General features: G+C 37.3%; 1 protein-coding gene across 1 annotated transcript in view; it reads right to left on the reverse strand.

Annotated features, from left to right (window-relative positions):
* Positions 1 to 14,437, reverse strand: part of NR3C1 (nuclear receptor subfamily 3 group C member 1) — a 95,791-nt gene extending 81,354 nt beyond the window's left edge. The window contains exons 1-2 of the mRNA XM_020806354.3: positions 14,076 to 14,437; positions 10,473 to 11,657 (exon numbers count right to left, since the gene is read on the reverse strand). Of these exons, the coding sequence (XP_020662013.2) occupies positions 10,473 to 11,647 (1,175 nt within the window). The 5' untranslated portion in view covers positions 11,648 to 11,657; positions 14,076 to 14,437. The remainder of the gene's footprint in view (positions 1 to 10,472; positions 11,658 to 14,075) is intronic.
* Positions 14,438 to 14,546: the final 109 nt, after the last annotated feature.

Here is a 14,546-nt window from a genome sequence, read left to right on the forward strand (position 1 = left end):
AAAAGAAGGGGAAGGAAAAATGGCAAGTACATGGGCTCTGTGTTAGAAAATAAAGGACTATAATCCAATTCATTTGATTTGTTTGCACAATAGTCTGTTCTAATGATGGGTCAACATATTCTGAGCTTGTGGAAGGAAGTAAACAGCACTAAGTTCAAGTCCCATTCTTTCCATTAGGTAATCCACTGGATGGCACTGTGACGTCCAGGGAGGAACCCTTACTTAATAAAGTACTTCAGAGAGATTCCCACTCCCAATTTGTTACCCACTTTCTGCACAACAACCACACAACCAACATCCTACTCACTTCTGACACAGGTTCTGCAGTATTACCAATTATAACCACCTCCAAACATTCCCCAGTATCTCAGGTTGCCTTTATCAACTGTGCATTCCAGTCAATATCACTTTGACCCTGTTGGTTTTCTTAAAAAAAAAAAAACTCCCAGATCATAATTTATTTAATATATTGATCTTGTGTGAAAAGAACTACCTTGATGAAACTACTGCTTATGTTTCCAGTGTACTCTGCTAGCATAAGGGTGTAATAACTTGACTGAATGCTAAGGAAACTTATTAAACACATTAAAAATAATGTGAGGAGGAGAGCTTATTCTGAACAAAGCAGAAGGGTTATATTCTGAAATAGCAAATAAAAAGTAAGGCAAGCTTCTGGATGTAACTGGAACAAAATAACCTTCAACTTAATATTTCTTCAGCATACATACAAACAATACACTAACCAGACCAGTTTATTACACAATAACCCAATCACCTCTCAACAAACTCTTAAACCAACTGCTCCCAAATCAACTGCCATATCTTATCCTCCACACATTCTCACCAACCAAACAACATTTAACACCTTCCATGAGCATTCCAAAATCCAATCATAGCAGCCCACAACCACAACCGCTGCCACCACCGCCACCACATCAAACCAACACCATTACAAACCATATATACAGTACAGCAAATCCCACCCATACTGAAAGTACAATAGGCATCAAAGCTAAGCTTGTGTGAAACTCTGACAGCAGAACAACAGGATTCTATTTCCTAGTGGGTTGAGCTTCATATCTGAGAACTGAAACAAAGCAAAAAGCAATGTGTGCTGCTTATATACTGCCCCATAGTGCTTAAAGCACTCTCTGGGCAGTTTACAAGGCTACACATAGTGTATAATCCATATCAATCATTACTAATTCAGTGTAAAATAAATGCAAGTTACATACAGCTAAGACATACTATAGATCAGTGGTCCCCAACCTTGGGCCTCCAGATGCTCTTGGACTACAACTCCCAGAAGCCTTCACCACCACCTCTGCTGGCCAGAATTTCTGGGAGTTGAAGTCCAAGAACATCTGGAGGTCCAAGGTTGGGGACCACTGCTATAGATGATGGGGTCAGTTACAATTTTGCTGGATTGTACCTGAAATTACGATTTTCCTCATCCCACCTAGATGAAAGTTTCACTCTTTTCATGCCTTACTTATACTACTTTTTCAAACCTATCCATGAAAAAGGGAAAGAGAAACACATCGGAAGTGGGAATCAGGCAGCTACCAAGGTGGTTTGTGTAGTCCCCAAGCTCCTTCTTCAATCCTCCCAATATTTTACAGATTGAATTTTATCTGTCAAGATTTTTCTGCAATTTAAGGACAAGTATACATTTCAAAAAGCTGTTGTCATTAATATTTACAGGGTGGATCTGATTTTTTAAATTTAAATTTTTGACAATTCAAATCATAAACTCATTTTTTATTTAATTTGTGATTTAAATATTTTTAAAAAGAATCACAGATTTCTATTCATCCTGTTTATATATAACTAGTGTTTCAAAACAAATAAAAACATTAAATGTTGATGTATTGTAGCAACCAGGGCTACTACTTTTAACTACTACATAGCATCAATGTTTGTTCATTAAAAGCTTCAATTTCTCAACATATAAGAGCATTTATTTATAGGAGGGACAGACACCTGAGACATAGATTCCAATTTTAGCAATCCTTACATTTGCTGGATTGGAACAATTCTATCACACCACCTTAAAGCCTAACATTTACAACTGTTTGTTACCTAATTTATTCCAGCTTCTTTAGTTATACATAGTAATTTATCATTTAAATATTTTATTTATCTTAGTTTAAATTTAGCCAGATAGAAAGTATTCTTCTTTCTACAGGTTATGTTAAACTGAAAAGAATCCTCAGTCTTTTTAGAACTTCACACTCCTGCTGGTTGTCTAACAAAGGAAAAAGATGGATAGTAACAGAACTCAGTACATTTTAACATGATCCTGAACAGTTCTATTTGGGAGTAAATCTAAAGTTCAACTGGATTTGTTCTTTAGTAGGAATATAGTAGTACCTCCATTTACGAATCTAATGCGCTCTCTGGGACATTACGTAATGTGAAAAATTAGTAAACCGAAATGCAGTTTGCCACAAGAACAAGGGCGATGCTATAAACCTACAGGCACAATGCATCCTGGGGGAAACTTCCTTCATGCTGCAGAAAAAAACTGTAAACCGAGGCATTATTTTCAATGAATTTCTGTTTGTAAACTGAAAATTATGTTAACCGAGGCATTCATAAACCGAGGTACTACTGTACTCACAACTGCTTTAGTTCATTCAAAGTATGGTCTTGATTGTTTTAGATGACAATGAAATAAAAAAAAATCTACAGCACTCTGTAAGTCAAAAATTGCTGTACCGATAGCATTATAAAAAGAGAAATTATGTATAAACTGTGCAGTTTGGCAATCGGTTCTAAAGCAAGGAAACCACATTTGTTTTGAGTTAGAACTATATGAGTATTTTGCATTTTCTCTTTTCTTTAATGCCTTCCAGGTGGATATCTTAGTGGTTGATGTTTGATTCTCCACTGTACCTCCTAAAAATAGAGTCAGCCTGTGTGGTTTGGACAAGCTGCACAGTCCCAGAGCACCCCCAGAAGGAGGGAATGGCAAACCACTTCTGAATGAAAAGGGTCACTGTAAGTCAGAACTGACTTGACAGCACATGGTTATTATTTATTAGCAGTGTCTTCTACACTGTTGCAAACAAGCACGGCGAAAGAATAAAAAAACTATTTCTGAAACAACCCATGAAGAAACAATAATAGTATCATTATAAATTCCTGAAATCCTCATATTTTTACTACATGTGCCATATGAAATCAAGTTCATCTGATGCACAAAACAATGTTGTGGCTTTTTAAAGTTTTTCCCTAAAACAAATGCTTTATCTCAGTATCATTATGCTTTAACATAGGATTCTCTATACAGGTAATTGATTAATAAGGATCACAGCTAGTCCTTTTTAGTGCTCTAAAATGAATTACAGAATTTGGAAAGTTACTTTTTAGAAATTAAATAATTATAAATTAATCAAAAGTCACCTCCAAAAGTAGATATTTATTCTTACAGGTTCATAAAATGCTTTATAGTCACTTTTCAGTTAATTAGAAACATCACCACTTGAGTGCTGCAAGTCACTGGCGTGTGGTAGAAAACTTATTCTCCTCCCAGCCACACCATCACTGTTGCAGCACTCTCAACAGAGCATGGAATAGCAACATAGGCCACACCTATTGTCTGGCCCTGATCCATATGATATGCCTCTTCCACAGCTTCACTCCAGCTCCATAATCCTAAATTATAAAAGAGACATGCGTCTTGAAAACTAACCAATATATCATGTACAGCAGAACAACAAAGATCAGTGTGCAAGTAGGGGATGGAACTGGTTCTGAAACCTTCTGAAAAGAAGCATACTGCTGAGGTAAAAAAATGAGCAGACATGTACAAGCAGAAAAGTGACTATTTTAAAAATGTAAGACAACTTTAATACTGTATAGGTCACAAAAGTTGAGAAAACATTTTGATACAATTTAATTTATAAAACGTTTAGAAACTTAGAAAATATTTTACTTTTAACAACATTCTTGATGCTTTAGATTTACTATAATTCTAATAAACACCATGTCAGTCTTTCTATAATAAAGATGGGAGCAATCCTTAATACTGTAATTTTACACATAATATTTAATTGTTTTATATCATGTTGATTCTAAAAATAACTAAAATAAAAACATTCAAAATGTTCTTTATTTCAGTTTTTCAGATGGATTTTACAGGCACTGCTAATGGAAAAGTAGAATTTACTTCATAGTGGAAATATAAAACAAAACAAATTTGAAATTCTAATTATTATTTTAGATAGCAAATGCAAAACTCTTGTAAAATATTTCAATGCAACAATTCAATTCTACGTTGGAATATATGAGAAACAAGACAACATTTATTATGCTAATTAAATTCTGCAGTAAATAGTTAACTTCTATAAAAAATCCTGAACTATAACTTTGGAATAGTATAAACCAATTGGATTTAAAAGAGTCTTGTAAAATCAAAAGTATTGCATATTTTAAAAAACATTATGCATAAATCAAGACAACACATTTCTAAAAGGAAAATACACACACACACACACACACACACACACACACACACACACACACACACACACACACACTTACAATAGCACCAGTCTAGTTTTGCAATACATTTATTTATGCAAAGAATGTCATTCTCAAGAGTATATACACAATAGGGTTTGCTATTTATTTGGTTTCTTAAGAATAGTATCATTAAGGGAAATAACATCATTATTTGGAGAGCTCCTTTTTCTTTGCTTCACTTTAGAACAAGTATTTACCAAGGGCTGTATCCAATGATGGAAATCCAGTCAACGTCATGGCAGGGGTGGGGAGGGGAGGAGAACAACCTTTCATTCTTGTTGTAGCCCTACCAAGCAACCTAAAAACCTGCTCCAGAGGACTGGACTTCAACTGCCAGACAGGTTTCCGATACCTAAGATGGCTGTGAGGAGGGGCTGAAAATCACAGTAATATGAGGATTCATGCTATAGAAACATCTATTGTATATTTCTGGTGATAAAGCAGATAAGCCAGTTTATGAGTGGTCTAAAATCTCTAAGCATTGATGCTGGCTACGTGTCACTAATTTCTCTAATTTCACACTTTTTAACCTGAGTTCCCCCTACTTCTTCTAGCCATGATCCTCTGTTCCAAAGTTACCTTATTACTAGCACTATCATCATCTATGCCTCCTTCTTTTTCCGTTTCATTCAATTAAAAAGTACCAATTTCTATTTTCAAGCCCCCTTTCACTCCTCAGGTTCCATTTTTTTAAGCAAAATGATTTCTAAATTATCCTAAGCGTTGAATAGGCCTAAGAAAACACCCTATGGAAGACCTCCAACTAGAACTTGCAGGGTTTTTTTTTCTTTTACTGAAATGGTGCTGTAGAGATGGTTTTGATTAAGGATACAATATATACCGAATAGATCCTTTCTTAATACTTTTAAAAGTCTCCATCAGCTGCATTTCATTAGAAACAAAATGATGGGGCATACAATTACTGGCAATAGCAATAATGTATCATTTCACCTATGAACTATAAATCCTAAAAAAATGAAATCTGAAAAAGAAATGTCACTAGCCTGTAATGTTGAGACATTGTTTCAATCTCTTTCTTCTCCTCAACCACTTCTCTTAAAAAACACAGCAAACTATGGTGTGCATCTGTCTGCTTAACCATGAAGATCATTCATCTTTCAAAGTTAATGTGCTGTCTAATAAGTCAGCGAATGGCAACAAATAAAGCAAATGCACTTTGGAGAACTCTGAAAATCAGGATTTCTAAAATAAGGAAAATACTATGTTACTCTTAAATAATAACTATCTCGTAAGTAACCTGAATATAAACATATAAATCCTAAAATTAATTATACTGCTATCCAATTCACCACGTTAAAGGAAGGTTTTCTATGCAATTAAAAAAAAAAACATTTGAGCATTGAGCAGGCAATTGGACTGCCTTCTAACTCAATTATTCTTTCTATTCTCTTATTTCTCAAATACCAGTAGCTGGGAGACACAGCATTCATCTTCCCCTTGATGGAAAATAGCTTCTTTAAGTTGATGGTATTTAAAAACAACAATCACTGCTTAAGTTTACCTATCATTTAAAGACATTTCATTTTTATTTAATATTTTGTTTTTGTGGTGACAGGATCCCCCCCCCCAAAGAGAGGCAATTTGCTTAATTCCCCCCTCCCCATTTCTGCTTTTCTCAACAAGAGGTGTGACGCTCCTGGGAGCTGCAAAAATGTCCTTAAATTGACGGTGGCTTCTAGACCACAATTTCTATCCCTGCCCTATGGGAATATTTTAAAGGCATCAATCATTTAAATGCTTTTTATAGAGAATAAGAAAATTGCACAAAATAAATGCAATGTAAGAAAGAGATGCAAAGACTGGTTGCAAGTATAAAAATATAAATAATGCTCTACTTAGTCATACATTAAAATGTATCTATATTAAAAAGTATAATTGGGAACCTTGATTCTTAAGTATGAGCCTTCTTATTGACTTACATCACAATTTCAAATTGTCTTGATTAAAATAACTCCACTCTTTTTGAAACAGTACGGTTTTCATTTCAAACTGAAGTTTATGCATTTGACCACCCCCAATCTCTTTTGATACAACTTCAAAAAACAAAACAAAACAAAACAAAAAACCACACACAGACACACAAAACCCAGCCTAAAAGGAAATGTTATAAATAAAAATCTGACAAAATGTTTGGGACAAAAACATTCTTCCTAAAAGTTCTTAACCAACCTATACAGAAATTACTGGAAAATGAAAAACAGGCAAACTTTTACCTACACTATATCACTATACTGATTTCTATTCTCTCTTAAGTCCACAGATACACACACCAGAACAGAAGTGGCGAACACCTGCTGCTTCAGTTTTTTAAGCTACAACCTTCACAATCTCTTATAAATGGCCATGCCAGGATGCACTCACGGGAGTTACAGGCTAAAATATTTGGAACACCAAAGGTTCTCCACTCCAAAGCTTGCGTTTACAAAGCATTTGACAGACTGAAGAGTCTACTGTCATCTTTGTAACAAACCTCAATACTAGTAAAGAACTTAGTCAAATACACAAACTCCGTAAGTAACTATCATATCTGTAATATTCAAATTAATTAAATAACACTGTCTTATGTGAAACAACTGAATTTTTTACTAGTTTATAAGCCCATTTCCTTTATCTTTCTGATGCCATCTTGCTTTTCCTGTTATGGGGGAGGGGTGTATTTTTATTTGCTCCTTCATTCCTTTGTACTCTTACATAATAAACAACTCTAAGCTGTATTTCTGGTAATAGTTAACGCTGTCAACTTAAATTCTGTAGATTTACAACTAAGGTTGGGAACCAACAATACCTAATGATGTCAAAAGAACCAAACACAGAAAAGGTGGATTTAGTTTAAATCAAATTGATCTAAATAATGGATTTCTGATTATTTAAATATTTTAAATGATTTTTTAAAAATTAAATCATGATTTAAATCAATTTTATTTTTAAAATAATTAATTTTTATCCTCCCATCCTGTTTTCAACTACAAGTTGCAGAATCCCTCAATTACTATGGTCAGTCTTAAACTCCAAAACAGTAACTGAACCAGGTTCCAAGCACTGAATCAAGACCATACTCTTATAAGTCAACACCAAAAACAGAAAAAGGATGTCTTTCCTTACAGAGGCTTTGTAGGTGTAGACTAGACTATAATCTGTGAATACAAATGTAGTGTGCATGATTTCTTTATAATACTAACTCAATTTACAACTAAATTACCATTTGCTGTTTGGTTAAATAGACCATGTCGGCAATTCCAAATATAAAGGCAAGCTGTAGTTCAGAGTAACTGATATGTTTTTAGTTTGTTCACCTTAGTCCCTCTTTTCAAAAATGCAAACCCCTGTAGAGGCAGCAATATAACACTTTCAAGCAACTCTATACAGATCTAGTATATTAGCCCCAGTGTGTTCGATGGAGCTTTTTTTCAGGTAAGCAAGTATAAGACTATAGCATTTACTCCTTTCTTGAAAAATCTGAACTAAAGGAACTAGCTCAAAAGGCAATTCTTATCTGGAAAGAGTTATTTATCAAACCCTGTTCTTAAGTTTTCCACAAGTCTTTTCCCTTCCACCAACCACATTTAATTTGAAAAAAAAATAGACTGTCAAGTATCCTAACTGCTTTTGATATCATTGCATAAGCAAATGAAAAAAGGAAAAAGTTCAACTTGATGAATTTTCAATTTTGATCTAAAGATCAAGAGTTAAGAGTTTCCTAGACAATACTGATGAAAAACATTATCTATTGAAAATGTTACCATACTTCTCAGTTCATGAAGGAAAGAGAGAGAAACAACTCATTTTTACTCCAACTACTGTAAATGATTGTGATATCTTGAATAAAACTTCAGTTAAAAGTTACTGTCCAAGAAAGCAGGTTCCGGGCAAAAGAACCACAAATGTATTGATGTGCAAAGTAACTCAGTGGTTGTATTCAACAGTGCCCATCCATCAGTGAAACCAGCACTGGCAGAAGAACTCACTCCTCTTTTCCTACAGATCCCTGCACACCTCCAAAATCTGGTCCATACAGTTGGGGAATTCTTATAAGCAGATTTGACAGCACATAGTGGTGAGGAGAGAGGAGAGGAAATGAAAGTGATGTCTCGTTGCAGATGTTCACTGTATAAACTGGGTATCACTTGCTGTTATCTGAATTTTAACACCATGCGTAAGCTAATTACGTTTCTCTATTAAAAACTATGGACAATGCAAATATAAAAGCTACTGTTGATTAATCTTTTAAGAAAAATGTCAGAAATGAATAAAGATAGCATTAAAATTCAGACTTTCATAACAGCACGTATTTTAGATGTCATGCAATACGATAAGTTTTAGAAATATTAACATTAAAAAATAACAAATCCATCTGTCTTCACCATCAATGCATACTATGCAGACCTAATTGTTCTTGAAAATTAAAATTAATTGGTAAAATATTTCTAATGTTTTTCTAATATATTTCTAATATTTTTCATTCAAATTCTTTTCATTCACAATACTGTACTGTTATCTGTTATGTTACTGCTTCTTTTAAGCTTTTACATGGTATTTGCTGTCATAGTTACAGAATTAAACATATGGAGGTACAAAGCAGCTAGCAACAAATCTACACTATTGAACTTTTACTACACTAGGAATTTTTCCCAAAAAACATACATCCACATGGAGTAGCTTATTTTAACGTATAGAAAACATATTTGTCACAATTCTCCCATGTGCCAATGTATGGAGAAGAATCAAAAGCTGGACTTCCATTGGCAGAACAATGAAATTCAACAGAAACCAGAGGGAAGCAACCACTCCTTCACATTGCAGCCTTCCTGCATCTCTAAGAAAATGCTCTGGAGGAACCCCCCCCCCCCCGAGTCAGTTCTCAGGGAGCTCCAAGAACTGCACGGTGGAGAAGAAACAAAGTTCTGTCTTGGTAGTACTTCAGCTCCAGTGTCACATTGGGAACTAGGCCTCAATGTCTACAAAGGAATTCAAACTGGCTGAACAAAATCCAATTTCTTCCTTTTTCCAATAGCAGCATGCAGGAATGCAGGACATTATAGGGAACAGGAGATCAGTGTAGGCATCCCATTCTTTTTAAATTTCTTAGTTTGCTGCTTCATATCTCCCTTATGTACACATCCCAGGTGGAAAGAGGGAAGAAACAGGAGATCTTTGAAGAATAAATTACACATGTACAAATAACTGATTTTTAGTCCAAGATAAAACACAAAATTACACAAAATTACATATACCACGAAGGTAAATATTTATGCAAAAGAAAATAAAGTTTTAATTAGCTCACGTAAATGAAATACAGACAGATACCTCAACTTCATCATGCAGCATAAGAAAATAAAGTGTCATAGAACAGAAAGTTGGATCCTAAAAAGACATGCATTAGAATAGTTCAAGTGATTTCAGTGAGACATTATGAAAATATGCACCGTACAAGGCTTTAAGACATGCCCATAATAAATATTCCAATGAAAAATTAATCTGAAGGAAAATGAAAGATGGAAAGTGAATTATTCTCAACTAATGGCACCATGTTCTACGCTTTTAAAATGTGGAAAAAATACTGATGGAATTAAGAAAACATACTTTCTAATGAAAATTCTGATACAAACACAATCAATAGGTACAATGATTACTGCGCCCTATCATTCTGTAAGCTATTACAAGATTTTCCTGATTTTCTCTTCAACCAAAGCTTTGATTTGACTTTCTTCTGCTAAGAAAAAAAATTGCAAATCCTAGATATGAGAGTTTACCAGCTGAATTTAATACATAAAACTTTATGTCAAATTTGATTTCTAAAAGTACTTCCTGCACCTCAGTGCATTAACATAGACACAGAAAGCATATGTGATTAATAATCTATTTTAATGGAAAGAAAAGCCAGAATTTTCAAGTAATAAATTTAAAACAAGGACTTCTCTTACCTTGAATACCCATTAGAGAAGACAGTTCTGCCAGAAAAACTCAAAGCCCCCACTGATGTAAGAGCATCATCCCCAGAACCTTGGCATCTATTCCAATTTTCTGAACAAGCAGGATGAGATGGAATGGCATTGAAAACAGGTTTCTGATCCTGCTGCTGAGTGACAGATGCCGTATTCAAGTCATAGTGGTAGATCTGTCCTCCAGAAGTGCTGACGCCGTGAATAGAAATGGCAGATGTTTTATTTCCAAGCGAACTTGACCCAGAGAAATTAGCCTGACAATAAATGTTGCCTATTTTCTCCTGCTTTATCACACCAGGGGTACACAGTTCAATAAAATCTTCCTTCTCAGTTTTCACTTGTGGCATCTGCACTGTTGAGCTGGGCAAAATATTCCCACTCTCATTAATTTTAGGCTTTGTATCTGGTAAAATGGGAGGTTTGCAGTCCTCCATTTCATTTCCTTCAAGGAGAAAACTCTCATCTCCAAGAGGTGAAAGCAAGCTACTTTCATCCAGCACAGGGTCCATTCTCCAAGGGCTTCCATGTGTTTCTTTTCCTGGCGATACTGGTGGCAAATCAAAATCCTGCAAAATATCAAAGGTGCTTTGGTCTTCAGAAAACAGCTTCAAGTTGCCACCATTAGTGCCAACCTGGCCTTGTGCTAAAGCCCCTTGATCTAAAGTGAGATCATGACTAGACATGCTTGGAAATTCTGTTTCTAGGGGAACATCGATAGATGTGGTATCCTTTGAGCCTTCTCCCAGGCTTGAGGTCTTATTCAAGCTTGCAATGCTTTCTTCAAGGAGCCTCAAGTCTGTTTCTCCTGAAGATAGGCTGATTTGGCCCTGCTGAGGAAATCCAAGTTCGTTTCCCATCACTTTTGCATCTGTTTCACCCATATACAATCCCATTGAGAGCGACACTGCTTTGGAGAGATCTGGCTGCGGCACATTGCTTCCTAATCCCTTTGACAAATCACACAGAACAGGTTGCTGCGTGGAGTCAGACTGAGAAGAGGCAGGCAGGGGAGATGTAGATGCAAGAGTCTTGACAGCAGCACCACCCCTGAAGGATGGATTAAAGTCTATTACAATCCCTCCTTTGTCACGGAAGTGAACACTTTTTCCTCCTTCCTTCCCTCCTGGGGACTTCAGTGATTCTTTGGGCTCCATGATCTTAATACTGGTTATAAAGGAAGAAAAATATTCAACATTAATTAGCACATCAGAAGTGCTGACTGAAGCTATACCTTAATGGCTAAAAGCAAGCATATCCTGGAGAGATTCCAGAACAGATTTCTAAGCAATCCATCCAAAAGGCTAGCGATCGTTCTCAATTTAGAATTTAACAAAAGTATATTTAACCCAGTTGCACTGATGAAGAAGAATATTACTATAACCAAGCTACGTTTGTCACTGAAGTAAAGTATATTGATGATCTGCCTATGTACCTACAAGAATTCTACGATGCCACAACTTCCACACCCACACATCATCCAGGTTTTTCAGTATGCTAAATGAGCAGCTTCCACTATGGAAAAAAATCCTCAGACATTACCACAGTGTCTGGTATGCCTGCTAACTTCCCAATTAGTTTTTACCCACTACAATGTTTACCAAGATAATTTGAAAATATAGTGTTTATATTTTAAATTCTAAATTTGACCAATATATAAATATATTACTTTGGCTCAAAACCACAGTTAGTTTCAAATACTACAAGAAGAAACAGGTGAGCAATTTTTAAAGGGAGGAAATATAAATAATGAGCTCCCTACATGCCTTTATGATTTCTAAAATTTCTTTTATTTTATATTTAAGGAATGTGCAATAGCAACCACCTAATCTGTATTTAAAATAAATAATTGAAAAAAATTGGGGAAAATGCATTCATTTTAAAAATACAAAACTTCAAGACCTCACTCCCTCTTGCACTAAGAAAAAATAGGTAAAATTGGCTATGATAAACATTTAAAATGTTTATGCAGGTACAAGTCAGTTGTATTTCTGATCACTCGCTGATTTTCCATGTCAAGCATCACCAGGTGTCAAAAAGGTATTGGTCAATCTCATAAATCACTAAGAAAACTGTACTCTTAAATAAAACAATTCATAATTCTGTGTAGTTTCATTGAAGTTCTCCTTTGTCCCTTCTGAGAAATGAGATCCTCTTCCAACACAGAAAGCTTAAAAGTGTGCTTTGTGAAATGACAAGAAGCTTTGCAGGCATCTCCTTCGTATACCAAAACAAAAGGCCATCATACATAAGCAACAGAACCATCCTGCAACAGTCCTTAAAACTTGCACGTGAAAACGAATATATTTTTGGAACTACGGCCCTATCGTGTAATTTTTTTTAATTTTAAAAAACCCACAGTTAACACAGTTCTGAAGAGGGAGGGGACACTGGAGTTACCACATTTGACAAGTTTCTTTCTTGCATGCAGACAAAAAAGACATTACATGACAGGCAAAGCCAAAGGGGGGAACTTTATCACGTGATGGAGCTGCGGACTAGGGAGGGGAATAAAAAGCTGAGGATATTTAAGCACGGTTGTTTGGAGATGAAATCCTTCTACTTTTAGAAAATATTTCCCTATGAGGGAAAAAAATGTGTCGGGACCTGTTGAGCGTTTTGCTTGACACGCCCACTTCTGCAAAATAACACCAACCCTTTGCTTAGGAAAAAAACCCCTCCAACTCCGACTTTTCTACTCCCCGTCTGTTTGCAATCCCTCAGGCCCGCCAAATAATTAGGAAAAAAAACGCAGGGAAATGCGCGGCGAGGGAACTTCAAGTGGATTTTTTTAAAAAAATATTGCCAACAAAACACGTACTTTCCTTAGAAGTCCTAAGTACTTTTTTTCCCCCACTGCAGGAAATAAAGGGGGGGGGGGGTGTTCAATCGCTTACGTAAGATTTATGATACTTTTACAATACAATTCTACACACGTCTACTCAGAAGTAAGTGCTCCTGAGTTCCGTGACTCACTGCCCGATAAATGGCCACGGGAGGGAACTTTGAAGGCTTTTTTTTTGAAAGGAGAGACTATTCTGGACATTATATCTTATGGGATTAAAATTAGCCAAAGATGGTTGTGAAATAGGATAGCAAATCTCTCTTGTCTGTCTGTGTCTCGCTTGCTCGCTCACGCGCGCACGCACACACACGCCCCTTAGGCGCCTATATACACAGAGACACCGACACACACACACACACACACACACCTTCTCTCAAGTCCAAATTTAACGCGGACGGCTTTAAACTTGGGAAGACGCAACACCTCGCCAGCAGCGACTCCCACCCTGATCTGGCCTCACGGCTCAGTCACGACGCGCTTGGTCAGAAGCGCTGGCGGCGGCGGCGGCGGCTATGGCGGGGAAGAGGGAGGCGAGGCGAGGCAGACATTACTGAGGATGATTGGGGGGGGGAAGGGAGGGTGACCTCTACGGAAAAAAAAAAAGCACACCGACGGTGCTACTACCGCCGCCGCCGCCGCCAGGTCCCCCGCTATGCACCGCCCTAGGGAAGAGAAGGGTCCTAAAAGTAGCCACCCTACCCCGACGGCCAGGCAGACATGGATCCAGACAACCCCCTTACCTTATCCAGTGGGGGCGCTGGGTCTCCTTTAGCCGCCAACTTCCATGGCTCCCGCACGAACCCGAAGCGAATAAACAACTCGGTGGGGACTGGGAAGGAAGGGAGAGTAACGGGGCAACGGGATTGGGGGGTGGGGTGCGGAGGGGGGTGAAAAGCAGCCGCCCCTTTGCAGATGAGGAGGAGGAAAGCGAGCAGCCGCCGCCGCCGCCGCCCCCCCTCCCTCCTGTTCACACGCAGGCAGGCAGCACCACGACAGCCACCGAAGAAACCCTCACCTGCTCCTCGTTCGCCCGTCTCCCCTCCCCACACACCCTTCTGCCCCCTTCGACTAATTACAGCCCCCTTTCCCCCCCACTGCCTTCACCCCCCCTCTCCATTCTGCCCCTCACACCCACTGAGCGTCCCGCCCTCCCTCCTTCCTTCCTTCCTTCTTCCTCCCTCCCTCCTCCTCCTCCTCCTCCTCCCCCCCTC

The sequence above is a fragment of the Pogona vitticeps genome, chromosome 2 (assembly GCF_051106095.1).
Source record: "Pogona vitticeps strain Pit_001003342236 chromosome 2, PviZW2.1, whole genome shotgun sequence".
Taxonomy (NCBI): Eukaryota; Metazoa; Chordata; class Lepidosauria; order Squamata; family Agamidae; genus Pogona; species Pogona vitticeps.